Source organism: Eurosta solidaginis, chromosome 3 (assembly GCF_040869045.1).
Source record: "Eurosta solidaginis isolate ZX-2024a chromosome 3, ASM4086904v1, whole genome shotgun sequence".
NCBI lineage: Eukaryota > Metazoa > Arthropoda > Insecta > Diptera > Tephritidae > Eurosta > Eurosta solidaginis.
In genome coordinates this window covers 115,824,320-115,842,023 of record NC_090321.1, presented here as the reverse complement: position 1 = coordinate 115,842,023, position 17,704 = coordinate 115,824,320, and the positions used below count along the sequence as shown (strand labels likewise).

The following is a 17,704-nucleotide window of genomic DNA, read 5'->3' as shown; positions in this document are numbered from 1 at the left end:
CACCCGTTGTCTACCCACGGGTGTGGAACAACTTGAACACAGAACAAATCGGCTGGCAGAATGATAATTAAAATTTTGGACTTGGTGTGTGCGTCGTGAAATTATTAAAAACTAAAATAATTAAGCTAAGCCTACAAACTAAACTAAGTGTAGGCAAATTATAAAACATATATATATAATTTAATAAAACCTAATAAATAAAGAACTAAACTAAAATTACTGTGTGTGGCAATTTGGTGTCTTGAGTGGAGTAACTGCGTTACGCGTGCAAAGCGCACGTCCAATTTTCGAAAGTTCATAAGATGAACCTTACAGTTATATTTAGAGCTTCATTCAATGTGGATGCATATTTCTTCAAATTTCACAGGAATAAAAAAAAGCGAAACCTATAAAAATTATAGCCAGGGACCCAAATTGTTATTCCTTTTGTAATAAAAGTCCTTCAGAAAAAGTTAATGGTGGTATGGCCTAAAAGGTTCAATGTGGTCATATTAAATCGTTCCCGATATGGTCGAGCTTGTACCTTAATGGTGCTTGTTACCGGAACATACCGGGTATATATCCGCTAAAAGACCATCAACAGCGATAACACTCCCCGAAACCTTCGGGGAGTTTCTATTATTAGTAGCAAAAATTGTAGTGTCCCTACAGGTTTCAAATCCAGATATTTACGATAATGAATTGGTAGAAAAAATTTTTCATTTGGACGAACCGTATCTTAGTTATGGGGTCGCACTTTTATTCTGTTCTTAAAAAATAGAAGTCCGAATTTAACTTTTATTTTCGGCCTTATAAGAAAAATGTCCGGAATTTATTAGTTTGTAGATTTTTTTGAAAAAGGATGCATGATTCGTCATGAAAATGCTATCGGTTTCCCCGGAATCCCATAAACTTTCACAAAGGAAACGTTTTAACCGGACTTTTACGAGTCAACAAAAAAAACCTATTAAATGAGTCACTGATTAGAACTAACAGTTATACTATGGTTTTGTCACTGTTTTATGTCAAAACCTAATTACGAGTAATAGGAAAATAATAATTTTATTGTGGATGCTTAATAACTATAATAATTATACCTCCGTGCTACTTTTTTTTTAAATTTTCATATAAATCAGTGATTCTGCTGATTCTAGAACAACGTAGTAAATTAAGCCACAAAGGTGTATCGCAAATTATCTGTCTCGTCGGCAAACATCGATACAATTCAGGTACGCAACATCTAAGCCCAGAAGAATTAAACAAGGGGTACCACAGGGTGGTATCCTATCCTCGCTTCTGTTTAACTTCTTCATATCGAATCTCCTTTCACCACCAGAAAGAGTTACCATTCTATCCTACACCAATGACTTCACGATAAAGGCTACAGGTCCCGGGCCACCCATCGATGAGCTAGGTAATAAAGTAAAAAACCATTTCCTTATTTACAACATGGACGCGCCAAATGTCGACCATATTGAACATCCACGCCGATGGCATCACGCTACCGTCTATCTTACACCCAAAAATCCTATGTGAGACGTTCGATCTGGATCTACATTTGGGAGAGCATGCAACCGAAATTATCCCTACAATCCAGAGCCGTAATAAAATCCTTAATTCCCTTTGCCGGCAGCACTTTGGGTAAAGATAAAGGGACGCTCATTACCACTTACAAAATAATTGGCCGGTTTCTTGCATGCTACGCGTCCCCGATATAGTCGCCAAGCCTAAAGGCCACTGGAAGAAAATGGAGGCCTGCCAAAATACTGCCTTCATAACCGCTACGGCCTTCCTTCTTATGTCCCAGAACACCGTCTACATAATGAGGCGAGAGTACTCCCCATTAGGAAGAGAAATGAAATGCCAATCAAACAGTTTCTGTTAAATACCCAGAAACCTGGGCATCCCAACAGACATCGGATTGATGAGGCTACACCTCCCAGCGACTTAAGGGGTCATCACCATAAGCATTATGAGGAAATACGGCACCTGAGAACACACCCGTATGAAGCAGAAAAGCGCAAAGAGATCCTCAGTGATATCCACATACAGGCGTCGGACCTCTATGCCAGGAATTGCCTGGAAAATCCGGTACTCAAAGAAAATATTCCAGAACTAGCAGAGGAAGTACTCACTCTCCCTAGGGAAATGCACGTCACTCTAGCTAAACTTCGATCTGGGTACTGTAAGGCAAGGTGCACACGAGGCTACGCGTCATAGACGCTACAGGCGAAATTTGTACGCTTTGATGCCGAACACATGTATTTGAATGGAGAGTTGCATACGAGGCGTCAGCTGCATGAAAGCGACAAAGTATGAAATTTTCGTGTAGCTAAGCGTAAAGCAATGTTGGTCGCTGAGCGTACGTACGCTTGAAAAAAAGGAAGAACAAAATGTTTGTTTACATTTTTTGTATGCAAATTTGTGTAATTTGTTAAAAAATGTTACTTTAGTTAATAAAAGTGCGTGAAAGGTATATTACCAAAGCGGAAAAGAGTATTAAACATTACAACAGCATTGTTAGACATTGTTGAAGCGTTTAAAAGGCTAAAAAGTGTTGGAAACTAGAAATCACCCTTTTCTCTAGTCCGCGGTGGTTTAAAATTGCCGTTCATAATTTACAAAGGCACGGGGATGCAAACAACGTTTAATACCTATTTTCCTTTGATTTCGGGGACGGATATAGCTGAAGAAATTTAATTTTTTATTTTTTTCAATAATTGTTTGCTTTTTGTAGCGACCATCGAAAGTAGCTTCGTGTGCAGATCTTGAGGCGTAGAGAAATTGTAGCTATATGAATTATCTTGTACGCGTCTATGACGCGTAGCCTCGTGTGCACCTTGCCTAACAGGAATTTTGTAATAAATTTCGAACACAAAATATTAAAAAAAAGAAATTAGAAAATTTGCAATACTCTAGAACTGCTAATACGCGCCCAAAAATATCGTGAGAGGTGTCAAACGAAAAGGAAAATATTAGCTCGTTCAAAATTTATTAACGAAGCGCCGAAAAATTACCCCGGGTCCCTCCGAAACCGGGGGTGGCATCCATAGTATTTTTGCGCAGAACACCTTTCTGCGTTGACAGCCTTCGGCCGTGCGTGGGATTAAAATTAAATGCGTGCAAAATCCCTTTGTACACAAAACTTTTTTCAGTGCACAACATTACAACAACCATATGAAAATTGCCAACTTCAACTGTAAATATCTACGGACAGAGATAACATTTTTATTTTCCGCCTTCGGATTGTTGTTTTCGAGGTTAATAAGCGTCTTTTGACACCTCTCTGGATATTTTTGGACGCGTATTAGCAGTCGACCCCTGTTATAGACTTTTACCAGAAATTTTGTTTGCCTTAAAAAATTTCAGCTTTTATATTGTGAGAAAGAACAGGTTAACGTTACAAAGAGTGTAGCGTTAACAACTGCAATGAGGCTGTGCCTAGGGAAGCTTGAGCGCAGCCCATACGGCCATAGTGGTATGAGCTTCAAGGCGCATGGTACCAAAATTGCAGCTGTAGTGCAAGGCCGCAACAAAATCCTCAAATCGATTGCCGGCAATACTTGGAAAAGAGTTAAGGAAACATACAAAATTCAATCGCAACTCGTAGCCACTTTTATTAAGTACACACACTCCAAAAAGCTGCAAGCCCTCCACAACACTGCCCCGGAATTTAAACGGAATTTGCCATGTCACAAATATTTTTATGCTATATATAAACTATAGTTATGAACAGCTCAATATAAAAGAGCACATTGGAAAATAAACAAGTAATTGGTTTTAAAAACATTCAAACAATCAATATTGAAATGTTTTCTTTTTTTTACCATTGTCAGGTCGTTGAAACAATATTATTCCGAAAAAATTGCACTACAAAGTTTTCCGAAATAACAAAAGTAATAAGTGGCTATACTTGCTACGTATTTGGTTTGACAGTCTCAGTGAATACGTAGTGACTACGTAAGACGATAAACGCAAATACTTAAGAAGTTATAAAATACGAATTCTGGGTGAATGTGAATGTAAGTGAATGCGATGCAAACATTCACGGTGACATACATAATATGGGCCTTAAGCGTGGATAAGTTTTTTTTTTTCACGTGCAGATGTAAACGTAAACGCGTATAAAAAAACACGGCAATTGTACCATAATTCATTTACTACCATCATAGGGATGTGTTGAAATAGCTGATATTCGCCATACTGCAGAGCTTTCGTAAATAAATTTATCGGTACTTAGAAGTAAGTTTCGTCCCTACATATTAATGTTGACTATTTTTTAAAACATGGTTAAACGCAGCTTATTTTTACTTGTTGGAAATCATCGGGTCCCTCTTATACGCTTCCGTAAGGGGGGAATTAAAATAAATGGATTCTCGGGAAAGGTATCTGGTTTTCAAAATGTGAGTTTGTCCAAATTGGTTGTGTAATATCGTTATGCCTTCAGTTTTCGGGAAAATGTGGAATATTTTGAAGTTGAGGGGTCGAAAGCTAATACGCGTCAAAAAACATCAAGAGATATGTCAAAAGACGCGTATTATTCTCGAGAACAATAATCCGAAGGCGGAAAAGAAAAAATTTATCTCTGTCCGGAGATATTTGGGTAATAGTCTAGTTGAGGGGTCGACTGCTAATACGCTACCAAAAATGGTAATAGTCTAGTTGAGGGGTCGACTGCTAATACGCTACCAAAAATATCGATAGAGGTGTCAAACGACGCGTCTTGATATCAGTATTAATAATCCGAAGACGGAAAATTTTAAACGTTTTAACGCGTTCAAAAGATGTTAACGAAAACCGAAAAAAGACCCGCGGGTACCTCCGAAACCGGGGGTCGGATCCATAGTATTTTTGGTAATAGTTCAGTTTACGGTACCCACCGAAATTTGGCCCAAAATTTTCGAGTGAGGTTACAAAAGACGCGTATTCACGTCTAGATCAAGAATCCGAAAGCGGAAGTTAACTTTTTTTACCCGTTGAAAAGATATTAACGAAAAACCGAAAAAAACCCGCGGGTCCCTCCGAAACCGGGGGTGGGATCCATAGTATTTTTGCGCAGAACACCTTTCTGCGTAGGCGGCCATCGGCCGCGCTTATAAAAAATAACCCTGGGATACGCCATGCCATGTTATGAACTAGTGGACAGGGTGGAAAAAGGAAACGATTGAGGGTCGTCTAGAAAGGCCGGGTAAGTCTTGTCCTACGACTGCCGCGTGTGCGCTGGCTCGGTCCCTAGCCCTAACAAGACAAAATATATTGCACACGACTCAAAAAAAAAACACCCATCGACTTACCCATTGACATCCATACTTACTCCTTCAGAGCTTCGACGCCCATCACCTTGCAGCACATGTAGATGGTTTGGCTGCTCTAGACCCACCCAACCATTGCCTTTAATGTGGTTAAAAAGGCCCCAATAAACTCTCACTATCCTTAATCAGACGAAACTAATAGATTTATGTACTCATGTTAACAATATTTTTATTACAATTCAAAGCATGATTTATCTTAGAAGTAAAGATAAGGAGTCAAAGCTATCTTATAAGTTGTACAAACCACCAATTCAAAAAAAAAAATTACATTACTTAACTTCTAACAATTTTTGTTTGGGGGTACTTAAATGCATATCCCTAACCTACCTCAACAGCTGATCTGTATATGTATGGTCATTGAACTATCTTTTTCAAGAGAATGGAAAATCATATGTACAGGTTACATATTCATTCACATACGTATGCTTTCGGAGGGCGAAAAAATAAAAAAAACTGATATGTATGTAGCTGGGATTGATGACTTTGTCATCAAAAGAAAATAGGTGGAAAAAGAGAAAAAAAAAACCACTTGTTGATCACTAACTTTGGCAATCGCAACTAAGAAAGAAACTCATCCATATGTACATATGTATGTATATATATATATGCATATACAGGTTCTCACTCAAATCATTCCGGTCAAATGAGAGTATTAGCTAAAATAACCAAAGCTAGGCACACTATGGTCAGGTGTGTAACCACACGTAAATGTATGCATAAATATGTACATAAATCAAAGCGACTTAATATTTTATTTGTTTACAAAAGAAAACATAATAACCATGTTACTTACATGTGGAGCATTTCGACGTAGCGTTGAGGCCTTCTCGCTGTGACGTAGTGCTGAAAATGAATGCGTTATCTCGCCTAACTCCCTGTTGTTGTTGTTGTTGTAGCAATGCTCGCCCCACCTAATAGCCGCGACCGATCACAAATTGTCATCAATATCCTCTAACGGGAGTCCAAAGAAACTTGCCGTTTCAACAGGGGTGGACCATAAGGAAAGGGGTCTTAGAGGCGTTGGTTCCACATTACAATTAAAGAGATGGTTGGTGTCATGTGGGGACACATTGCAAGCGGGGCATACATTTTGTATGTCGGGGTTGATTCTGGATAGGTAATAGTTTAACCTGTTACAGTATCCAGCACGAAGTTGAGCAAGAGTGACACGCGTTTCCCTGGGGATTATGCGTTCCTCTTCCGCGAGTTCTGGATATTTTTCTTCAAGTACTGGATTCACCGGGCAATTCCCGACATAAAGGTCCGACGCCTGTCTATGGAGTTCACCAAAGACCTGCTTGTGTTTTTTCGCTTCATACGGCTGGGTTCTCAGGTGCCGTATTTCCTCAAAATGCTTACGGAGACGACTCCTTAGGCCCTTAGGCGGTGCTGGTTCATCAATCAGATGTCTGTTGGGATGCCCAGGTTTCTGGGTATTCAACAGAAACTGTTTGGTCAGCATCTCATTTCTCTCCCTGATGGGGAGTATTCTCGCCTCATTATGCAGATGGTGTTCTGGGGACATAAGAAGACAGCCCGTGGCGATTCTGAGAGCAGTATTTTGGCAGGCCTGTAGTTTCTTCCAGTGGATAGTTTTTAGGCTTGGCGACCATATGGGTGACGCGTAGCACGTAATCGGCTGGCTAATTGCTTTGTATGTGGTCATGAGCGTTTCTTTATCTTTTCCCCAGGTACTGCCAGCAAGGGATTTGAGGATTTTATTACGGCTCTGAATTCTCGGAACAATTGCGGTTGCGTGCGCACCAAAATGTAGATCCTGATCAAACTTCACACCCAAGATTTTGGGGTGTAGGACAGTCGGTAGCGTAGTGCCATCGACGTGGATTTTCAATATGGTCGACATTTGGGGCGTCCATGTTGTAAATAAGGTCGCGGAAGATTTAGTCGGTGACAATGCCAGGTTTCGCGTGGCGAAAAAACTGGAGAGATCAGGGAGATAGCCCTTTATTTTATTGCATAGCTCATCGATCTCTGGGCCTGGGCCTGTGGCCATTATTGTGCAGTCATCGGCGTAGGAAACGATTGTGACTCCTTCCGGTGGTGAAGGTAGCTTAGATATGTAGAAACAAAAGTGGGGATAGGACACCACCCTGTGGCACCCCTTGTTTAATTCTCCTTGGTTTTGATGTTTCGTTTCTGAATTGCACCGATGCCTGCCGACCACCCAGATAATTTGCGGTCCACCTTTTACGACATTGGGGAAGGGTAGACCCTTCCAGTAGCCCGTTTCTGTATCCTTGCGATACGAATTATATCGCAAAAAGCAACCCTGATGCTTTGTTATCGCAAGGTAGTGTTTCTGTATGAGTGTTGAATATGTATTTTCGTTATTTCTTGCGATATTCATATCACTAGCTCCGAAGGTGGTAGCATACATTTTCTGTAATTTGAATTTTTTGTATGCTAAGCTGCTTTTCATTTTTTCATTCTTGAGTTTGTCAATTTTAGCATTTAAAAAAGCTGCAACACCAAAAATATTTCACGGTGAACGTGTGAATACTTAATAGAGAGCAGAAATTTGTTTTTTGGGCGAGATTGAGCAGAAAAGCGAGGGATTGTCTCTGATGAAGTGTGAATTTGGAGGAAGAAATATTGATCAATTTATTATATACATCTAAGAACTGTCCATACATATATCAGCAATGGAGTTGGATGCCAAGCTTTTAGTTTTGAAGAAAGTATTGCATAATACTACGCTCATATGACGTGATGAACCAATTTTCGTATACGCCGTTTATTTAGACAGCGAAGTCGATATTAAATGGAAGATTTTACAGAAAAGCTTTTCCGGCACTTACACGAAATGATTAAGACCTTTTCTTGTTCTGTAAATATGCTGCACTTATACAGCGTGAACAAAAACGTAAAGGATTTTCTAAAAAATATACAAAAGAATTATAGGAAGGGGGACTTTCTGAAGTAAATGTACATAAATATTCTCGGTAAAAACGTCGGAACCCAAAGGTTCAAAATAAGTTCGGCAAGGCGAATGTTTTTTTGGATTGTGTCGTGAATCCAAATGTTTATTCCTGCTTGTTTATGTATACTAACATTTTATGTTTTTATTTGCAGACAAATGAAATAAAAGATGACCTAGAATTTTTGGATCTTACTAACCAAACTCCAAAAGTGACTTCAAGGGCGACTCCACAACCAAAGACAAACTCTACCGTACTCGACCCAGCTACATCTCAACCTGGTTATAATACTTTCAGCGGTGCTTTTGCCGAAAAAAAACATATGGAAGACCAAGACGAAAGGCAAAGAGAATTTAATAATGGGCAACAAAAATTAACCTGCGAAATTTTAAATACGCTTAAAGCCATACACGAAACCCTCAAGTCAATAGAAATGTCGTTAAAACCACAGTCTATTAATGATTAAATTACCATTATACACATTCTCAAAAGCCATTACAACTTAAAAATGCCCAGCATCAGCGTTTTTCTATAAACTGGTTGAAAGAATATATCTCTAGCGACAGACAAAAAAAACCGTGGCCGTAGTCAAAAATATAGGACCAAATTTAAACACAAATATATGTAAATTTTATCTATTTTACGTTGTTTTGTCAATTTCTAAATTTTTTTTCATAATTTTATATCAACAAGCATAGTAATTAATTTGGAACACTCCAAATTCGAGAAACTTTTTAAGTCACCCCAAGCTTTAAAATAGTTTTCTTAATCTTAAAAACTTTCTGAATATGCATTTTTTTAAGGCCCATTTCTCTATATAAACTTATTTCTTTTGTTTGGGAGAATATGCTAAACACTTCAGAAAAAAAAAAATTGTCAAAAATAAGCAGAAATTTTAGGATTAAAGTTGAATTTTTTTATCTAGTATTGATGGAATTCTGGTTTTCTGGAATTTTCTTGAAATTTGAATAAAGTGTTTCAAATTAATTGCAATGCTTTGTACATACATATAAAGTATCTATTTCATACAAAACTACTTATGAAATGAATTTAATGAAGAAATATTGAATATTGAAACAATAGTCGCAAAGTAGTTTATATAGTAGTGCATACATATTAATTATAATTAAATAAATCAGCATTCAAATAGATAACGTTTTCTTTTTTCTCTAACTCATTACACAACATTAATATAAACGTAATAACGCACCTGAAAACACATTACAACTTCCATTATATTTAATAATTATATTTACAAGAAAAAAAATATCATTTATATATATAAATAATTATAGTTAAAAAATTGTTGTTCTTGTTGTTGTAGCGATAAGGTTGCTCCCCGAAGGCTTTGGGAGGTGTTATCGATGTGATGGTCCTTTGCCGGATACAGATCCGGTACCATAGCACAATTAAGGCGCTAGCCCGACCATCTCGGGAACGATTTATGTGGCCACATTAAACCTTCAGGCCATTCCCTCCCTCCCCACCCCAAGTTCCATGAGGAGCTTGGGGCGTCAGAGCCTCGTCTGTTAGTGAAACAGGATTCGCCGCGGATAGGTGACAATTGGGTTTGGAGAAGCTATATATTGCGCTGCCACCTGAAGGGTTGCGCCACACAGCCCCTTGAATCTGGTATTTTAGTCGCCTCTTACGACAGGCATACCTACCGCGGGTATATTCTGATCCCCTAACCCGCTGGGGGTGTTCTGCGCATATATGTAATACTCCTATATTGCTACAAAAGGCTAGGTACATTCCCAAACATCAGAGTGCCGATATATTGATGTTTAAACGTTTTTGTTTTTGTATTCAACATTCGAATGTACCTAAATTTAAATTTTTTCTTGTCACACTTATGCTGCTACAATCACACAAATTTTATGGACTGTCTTGTTTTGATTTCGAATTCAAAACACATTGCGAGCATTTTCTATTAGCAATATAGGAGTATTACATTTATGGTTCTGTGAGAACTTTATTGAATGGTCTCATTCTGTCTGCTGTGTATAATTTTATGCAACTTGTTTGCCTTTTTCACCTTGGTCGCTAATTTTGTTCTTGCTAGTCTAAATTGTACAATTATCCGTAGCCAATCAACGGCCAGTATCCTCTTTTCTACAATCCCAGGGAAACGTATTCGCCGGCCTGCAGCTCAACCAAATCCTTTTTACGATCTGGAAGGGAATGAAGAGGGTAGAAGGGTTAATGCGGTTTCCCGAGATGGTCGGGCAAGTACCTTAATGGTGGTATTTTCCGGAATGTACCGAATCAATATTCTGTCCACATCGACAACAGCAAAACTCCCGAAAATCTTCAAGGAGTCTCCTTATCACTAGAGTGAAAATAGTTTTCGATCCGTGATCTTGAGCGGGAAGCTATTGTTATACTGGTCATTAGCACCGACTGTTGATTGTCCCTTAACATTTTACAAATAATATCATTAACCATTTGTAAAGAGGCATATCCCGGTATTATTTACCCATCGGTTAAGAGCCAAAACTGATTCTTCGCCAGGAATCTGGCCACCACGTTTCTCTGCATACTTCAATGTCAGCTTAGAACGAGCCAAGGGGTATCTATGCCAAGTTAAAACCTTGAATGCCAAGTTTTCACAACCCGGTAACGGATGAATATTAGCCATACTAAAGACCATATTACATTGGGTTAACCGCAGACAAGCACTTAATTCTGGCATATGATGTTTGCGCGCAGAAGCATTATGTTCATACCAACGTTTTACAGCATTAAAAACACCTTTCTCGCACCGTACATGCAAATTGTCTCTTTCTATGATAGGTTGCAACTTTTTGGCGTCAAAATCTAAAAATTCACTGCTCTGGGTTACCTGCCTGGGAAACCAGCTAACGTAGGTGAGTCATATCGTCCGATATCTCTCCTATCACCAGTGGCAAAGACGCTTGAAGCCATTTTGCTCCCTCATTTCCAAGCACATTTGCAGCTAGCCCCTCATCAGCATGGCTTCAGAAAACTCCATAGCACTACCTCCGCGCTAAATGTCATTAGCACCCAGATAAATTGCGGTTTGAATCAATATCCCCACCATAGAACAGTACTCGTAGCGTTAGACCTATCAAAAGCTTTTGATACGGTCAACCATGGCTCGTTACTGGAAGACCTGGAAGGGTCCACCCTTCCCCCATGTCTTAAAAGGTGGACCGCAAATTATCTGGGTGGTCGGCAGGCATCGGTGAAATTCAGAAACGAAACATCAAAACAAAGGAGAATTAAACAAGGGGTGCCACAGGGTGGTGTCCTATCCCCGCTTTTGTTTAATTTCTACATATCTAAGCTACCTTCACCACCGGAAGGAGTCACAATCGTTTCCTACGCCGATGACTGCACAATAATGGCCACAGGCCCAGGCCCAAAGATCGATGAGCTATGCAATAAAATAAACGGCTATCTCCCTGATCTCTCCAGTTTTTTCGCCTCGCGAAACCTGTCATTGTCACCGACTAAATCTTCCGCGACCTTATTTACAACATGGACGCCCCAAATGTCGACCATATTGAACATCCACGTCGATGGCACTACGCTACCGACTGTCCTACACCCCAAAATCTTGGGTGTGACGTTTGATCAGGATCTACATTTTGGTGCGCACGCAACCGCAATTGTTCCAAGAATTCATAGCCGTAATAAAATCCTCAAATCCCTTGCTGGCAGTACCTGGGGAAAAGATAAAGAAACGCTCTTGACCACATACAAAGCAATTAGCCAGCCGATTACGTGCTACGCGTCACCAATATGGTCGCCAAGCCTAAAAACCACCCACTGGAAGAAACTACAGGCCTGCCAAAATACTGCTCTCAGAATCGCCACGGGCTGTCTTCTTATGTCCCCAGAACACCATCTGCATAATGAGGCGAGAATACTCCCCATCAGGGAGAGAAATGAGATGCTGACCAAACAGTTTCTGTTGAATACCCAGAAACCTGGGCATCCCAACAGACATCTGATTGACGAACCAGCACCGCCTAGGGGCCTAAGGAGTCATCTCCGTAAGCATTTTGAGGAAATACGGCACCTGAGAACCCAGCCGTATGAAGCGGAAAAACACAAGCAGGTCCTTGGTGAACTCCATAGACAGGCGTCGGACCTTTATGTCGGGAATTGCCCGGTGAATCCAGTACTTGAAGAAAAATATCCAGAACTCGCAGAAGAGGAACGCATACTCCCCAGGGAAACGCGTGTCACTCTTGCTCAACTTCGTTCTGGATACTGTAACAGGTTAAACTCTTACCTATCCAGAATCAACCCCGACATACAAAATGTATGCCCTGCTTGCAATGTGTCCCCACATGACACCAACCATCTCTTTAATTGTAATGTGGAACCAACGCCTCTAACACCCCTTTCCTTATGGTCCACCCCTGTTGAAACGGCACGTTTCCTTGGACTCCCGTTAGAGGATATTGATGACAATTTGTGATCGGTCGCGGCTATTAGGTGGGGCGAGCATTGCTACAACAACAACAACAACCTGCGAGATAATAAAACAATAAATTTAATGCTCAAATAATCGCACACGTTGATTTACATGCATACAGTTTTGTGTTTCGTAAGCCAGAATTTTTTCATTTAGTGTCTCACACTGAGTCTACTTCTCCAGACTATATGCTGGCTGCAATGTGAAATGGGTTATATTCTCTATTATAAAATCAGCAGTTTGCAACAGCGCCTTTCAATTGTAGTATTAAAGCCGCTTTTAACAGCCGATCCACATTGTCAATGGTTATGAGCGTTTTGCCGGTATAGTAAAAGGTGATTAAGCGCTCGAAAGTGTCGCTGTCGATATTGGTGGTTTCTATAAGTGGACAAATCCCGTTGTCCCTTTTGAACAGTTCACCGAAATAAGGGCTTGCCGCCGATAGAATTAGACGATGAGCCGTAATTCTGTAAATACATATATAACAAGCGTAGTTAATATATGTGACATACAAGCTGCAATAGCGTTAATTCAAATAAAAGTTTACTTACAAGGAAGATGGATTTGTTAATTTGAATGTCACATCAACTAAACTCTGGTCGTCAAAAAGTTCATATATTTGAAACAAAAGGTTTTCAATAAAGTACTTGGCTCCATCTGAGGCGTTGTCGTGTGATGTTACATGCTGCCATTGCTATTGCGTCAGGAAGTATAGTTTTTTTGTAATTTTGAATTTTAGAATGTTAGATTACTTACTTGGATACTCCGTGGTGTATGCTTTTAGTTCGGAAGGTTGTCGTTGTTATATTTATGGACGTTATTGAAGTAGTTGCAATATATCCAGGAATTGCCCGATCGAAATAAAAAAACGGTATTTTTTCCGGTTTTGGGAATTGAATATTCCAATTCCAATAGCTGGCAAGAGGACGCTTAGATTGCCTCTTAAATCGCAAGATTAACAAACGTATAAGGGTAATATACTTGCGACATTCAGACGTGCCTAAGCAGCTAACACGTCGCAAAGTAAATACCTGTAGCACAATATTTTTCTTTTATTATTATAGTCAAGTGATGATTGTAAATCACTTATAATACCAGTTTAAGCAAAAGTTCACAATTTATATAATGAATCTTGAACTTCTTCTCTTGCTATTATTATTTTTTTTTTTTTGGGTTCAAAGTTCTATGGCCGCCAGGATCAATTGAATCTCTAATAGGCCAGGTTGTATTCCAAATGTGTTGTGATTCCAGTAGTGTTGTTGATTCCAGGTTTGCGTTTTAGTTTTAAGGTTCCAGGTTATATTCGACTCGTGTGAGGTTTTGTAGTTTATTACAAAAAGTTTTTGTATGTACAAATGTGTTGAATGAAACGAAATGACATTTGGTCAATTGACGTTTGTTTGGCGAGCGCATTTCATATGACATGTTGAAGTCATAACGACCGAGTAACCGACGTGCATTGGTTTATGCTTGGTGGATGGCATACAGGATTACAAACAAAATTTTGTTGTATCCTTTATACAAAAAATTATAATATACATATACGGTACAAAACATGTTTTTACATGAAATTTATTAAGCATTGATAGCTAGTCAAGTTAATTAAAATTTAAAAGTGGCTTTTTGGAAAAAATATATGAGCTCAGTGATTTTGGCTAAATTGTTATCACATAGAATATCTTTAAAATTATGATGATTTTTAAAAAGATTGAAGGTGTCACGGGTGTTGCTGAGAAGTCCACATACGAAAGTTTGATGAATGTAGTCATCAATATGGCCGCATCTACATCTTTCGGATCTGTTGGCGCCAATTTTAAATAAATAGGACTTGTCATATGTGTGACCTGCCAAGATTCTGTTTAGTCTCTTCAGTTCCGTTGTCGGAAATTTTAATTTCCTGAACCAGCAGTGATTTTTCCTGGTTCTATGTATGTCTGCATATAAATTTGGATGTTCAATTGAAAATTCCAAAAATTCGTTGTACCAAGTGTCGTGTATTTCATTTCGAATGAGTCTAAGACCCTCTTGTATGGTAAGTTTAACATCTTTGAAGATGTCAGTTTCGGTTGCGTTCTTGGCAATTGTATCGGCTCTCTCATTTCCTGGAATACCCATATGACTGGGTGTCCAGATTATGTGTACTTGATTGAAATTGTGATTTTGAATAGTACGAAAAATATTTTGAGCTATGTAGTTATTGGTTCGACGGTCTTTTAAAATGTGACAAACCGCTAGACTATCTGTGAAGATAGCTATACTTTCACTTTCGTTTGTAATGGCCAAATTAATGGCTTCCTCTATGGCTAATATTTCACCAAAGGCAGAAGAGGATTTGAAGGGCAAACAAAAAGAGTGTTCGCTGTTGGTGTTTAAATAAAAGATACCACAACCAGTTTTGCTTTCGCCAAGAGAAGCATCTGTAAATATAATGTCGAAAGCTAAATTTTTGTAATTGTCAATTATTTCATGATAGTTTGCAACAGCATATTCATTTGTCATATTGGCTTTTTTTAAGTTTAAAATTTTGTCTCGGATGATGATCTTGGGGTAAGGGAAAGAAAAATCCACCGTACCAAGACTGTTGAAAATCCATTTGAATTGGTTGTAAATTGTTGTGTAATTAGTGTTTAAATGAGAATACTCAGTTATAGAAGATCTTATTGGATCATTTGTAGTGAATATCGTAACCATTTCTTTTGCCATAAGCCACTTACATCTTCCTTGGGGTGGAAGTTCGTTTGCGATAGCATAAAGTAGGGGTACCGGCGTAGACGGAGTGAGACCTAAAGCTCTACGTAAGAATTTGTTTTGCAGTGATCGAACTTTGTTGTGTGAAGATTGAGCAGCATTTACACAGGTTGTGCTACAGTACTCAATTTTGGACCTTACTAAGGACTTATATAAATTTAAACCAGTTTGCGGATGAAGTCCTGATTTGATATTTGTTAGACATTTGAATAAGTTGTTATTGGATTTTGATTTTTCCATGACGTTTGAGAAATGTTCCTTCGCACTAAGGGATGAATTTATGTACCGCCCTAAGACTTTAATGTTACGGACTTGAGCTATATTGATGCCATTTACTTCAACTCTCCATTCTTTCTTACTGCTTTGGTTGATGTACATGGCTTTAGTTTTGTTTGGATTGAAACTGAGGTTGAGTAGATTGCATTTTTCCATTAGAATGTCTAATTTTGATTGAAGATTGAAATTTGCTTCAATGAAATTGTTTCCTGATGAGATTATAAACAAATCATCAGCAAACTGGTAAATATGTGTGTTGTCATCACTGAGATTGTGTAAGGAGGCTGTATATAAATTAAATAGAAGAGGCGACAGACAGCTGCCTTGAGGAAGGCCATTAAAAACTTCAGATTCGTCATTACCTAGCCTTAATTTCCTATATGATAAGAAATTACAAATCCATTCTATGTATGCTTCATTGATTTGCATGTCCAAGAGAATGTTTTTAAGAATATGTATATCTACACAGTTGTATGCGTTACTAAAATCGACTGTACATAGAATGGAGTGAGCTTTATTACTTTTCAGAACTTTAAGTTGATGCAATATGTTATTTACACATGAGGTTGCCGATCTATTTTTCCTATAGGCAAACGTTGATAAAGGTAACTTGTTGTGTTTTTCTAAGAAGTTATATATTCTGTCTTTAATGCATGTATTTAATAATTTGAGAGGGACAGATATTAATGAGATAGGTCTAAAATTTTCGAAATTATTTAGGTCTTTCTCCTTTTTTGGGACTGGAACAATTTTTATTGTTCTCCAGCTGTCTGGTATTTTATTGGAAAGGAAAATGTCATTTAGTGCTGCTCGGAAATTATTAAAGGTAACATCAGGGAGTGACTTTATCATGCTGTAGGAAATTTTATCCGCTCCAGTAGCTGTGTCCTTTTTCTTTTTCTTAAGAGCATTTTGCAGATCTTCGTATGTTATGATTAAGTTTGGGTCTGTGTCTGTGGCAATGTTAATTTCTAGTCTGGTAGATATTTGATGAACTTGATTTTGTAACATGGTCAGGAAATTTAAGTTATTATCACTGTTCCATGCATTTTTACTATTGGAACTATAATCCCCCCTGATGGCTTTAACGAACTTCCACCCATTTTTATCAATACCGGAGTTCAGTTCTTTAATTTTATTATCAAAATTGGCTTTTTTGGCTCGCTTTATTTCTTTTTTCCAACGTTTCCTCGCTTCTGTTAGAGCATGATAGTTTTCGGGATTTGGATATCGTTTGGCTTTTTTGAAAGCAACAATGAGGAACCTATAAAATTTTTCAGTATTGTAATCCCACCAGCTTTTTAGTACTTTTGAATCACTTTTTGTGACAGTAGCATTCTTAATTTCTTCCTGGAATTTGTTTTCAAACATTTCTAAATTGGATTCGCATTCAAGATTGCTTAAGTTTTTTAATAACTTTTTTTTGGACAAAAAGGTGGTAATGTTTGTTTTGATGTTGTTTATGTCAATAGTTATAGGATAGTGGTGACTACCCCCAATTCTGATTTTATCCACTGACCATTTAAAAGGGGCATTGAAATTGGAAAAAGCGAGATCAAGTACAGATCCACCTGGTGATCTGATATCTTTTTGGAACGTGTAGTCTCCATTATTAAGTATTTGGAAAGTAGATTCCTGAATCAAATTGAAGAGATGCTTTCCTTTGCTGGAGCTTAATGTGTCACCCCAGTTGCTATGCCTGGCATTAAAATCTCCAATGAAAAGAGTATTTGGAAGCGAGTCAAGAAAATTTAGAGTTCTTTGGATTTCAATGCTGAATTCGGAGGTATTTACCCTGGGTGGAAGGTATGCTGTGCATACAGTTAGGTTTGGTTTAAGATTTGTTGTTTGTATAACTAAAATGTCAAAGTTGGTAGCAAAATTTATTTTTTTGAATTTTATGGTATTTTTGAGGGCTATTGCGACACCCCCATAACCATCTTCTCTATATTTTTTGATTAAATTGAATCCTATAAGTTTTCTATGAGTACTAACTCTAG

At 38.3% G+C, this 17,704-nt stretch overlaps 1 protein-coding gene and 1 long non-coding RNA gene across 4 annotated transcripts; one reads left to right on the top strand and one right to left on the bottom strand.

Annotated features, from left to right (window-relative positions):
* The first annotated feature begins 4,236 nt into the window (after positions 1-4,236).
* Positions 4,237-9,383, top strand: LOC137244244 (uncharacterized). The gene is made up of 2 exons (XM_067772970.1): positions 4,237-4,382; positions 8,385-9,383. The coding sequence occupies exons 1-2, from the start codon at positions 4,266-4,268 to the stop codon at positions 8,694-8,696; spliced, it is 429 nt and encodes a 142-aa protein (XP_067629071.1). The 5' UTR covers positions 4,237-4,265; the 3' UTR covers positions 8,697-9,383.
* On the bottom strand, positions 8,830-13,829 carry LOC137244245 (uncharacterized). 3 transcript variants are annotated; one of them, XR_010950855.1, is made up of 6 exons: positions 13,437-13,829; positions 13,232-13,374; positions 12,800-13,147; positions 10,710-11,075; positions 10,467-10,646; positions 8,830-10,404 (listed from the first exon to the last, which is right to left on the bottom strand). It is a non-coding gene; the product is annotated as an uncharacterized lncRNA (long non-coding RNA). The 3 variants fall into 3 exon arrangements; XR_010950854.1 differs by having other exon boundaries at positions 10,467-11,075; positions 12,792-13,147; XR_010950853.1 differs by having other exon boundaries at positions 10,467-11,075.
* Positions 13,830-17,704: the final 3,875 nt, after the last annotated feature.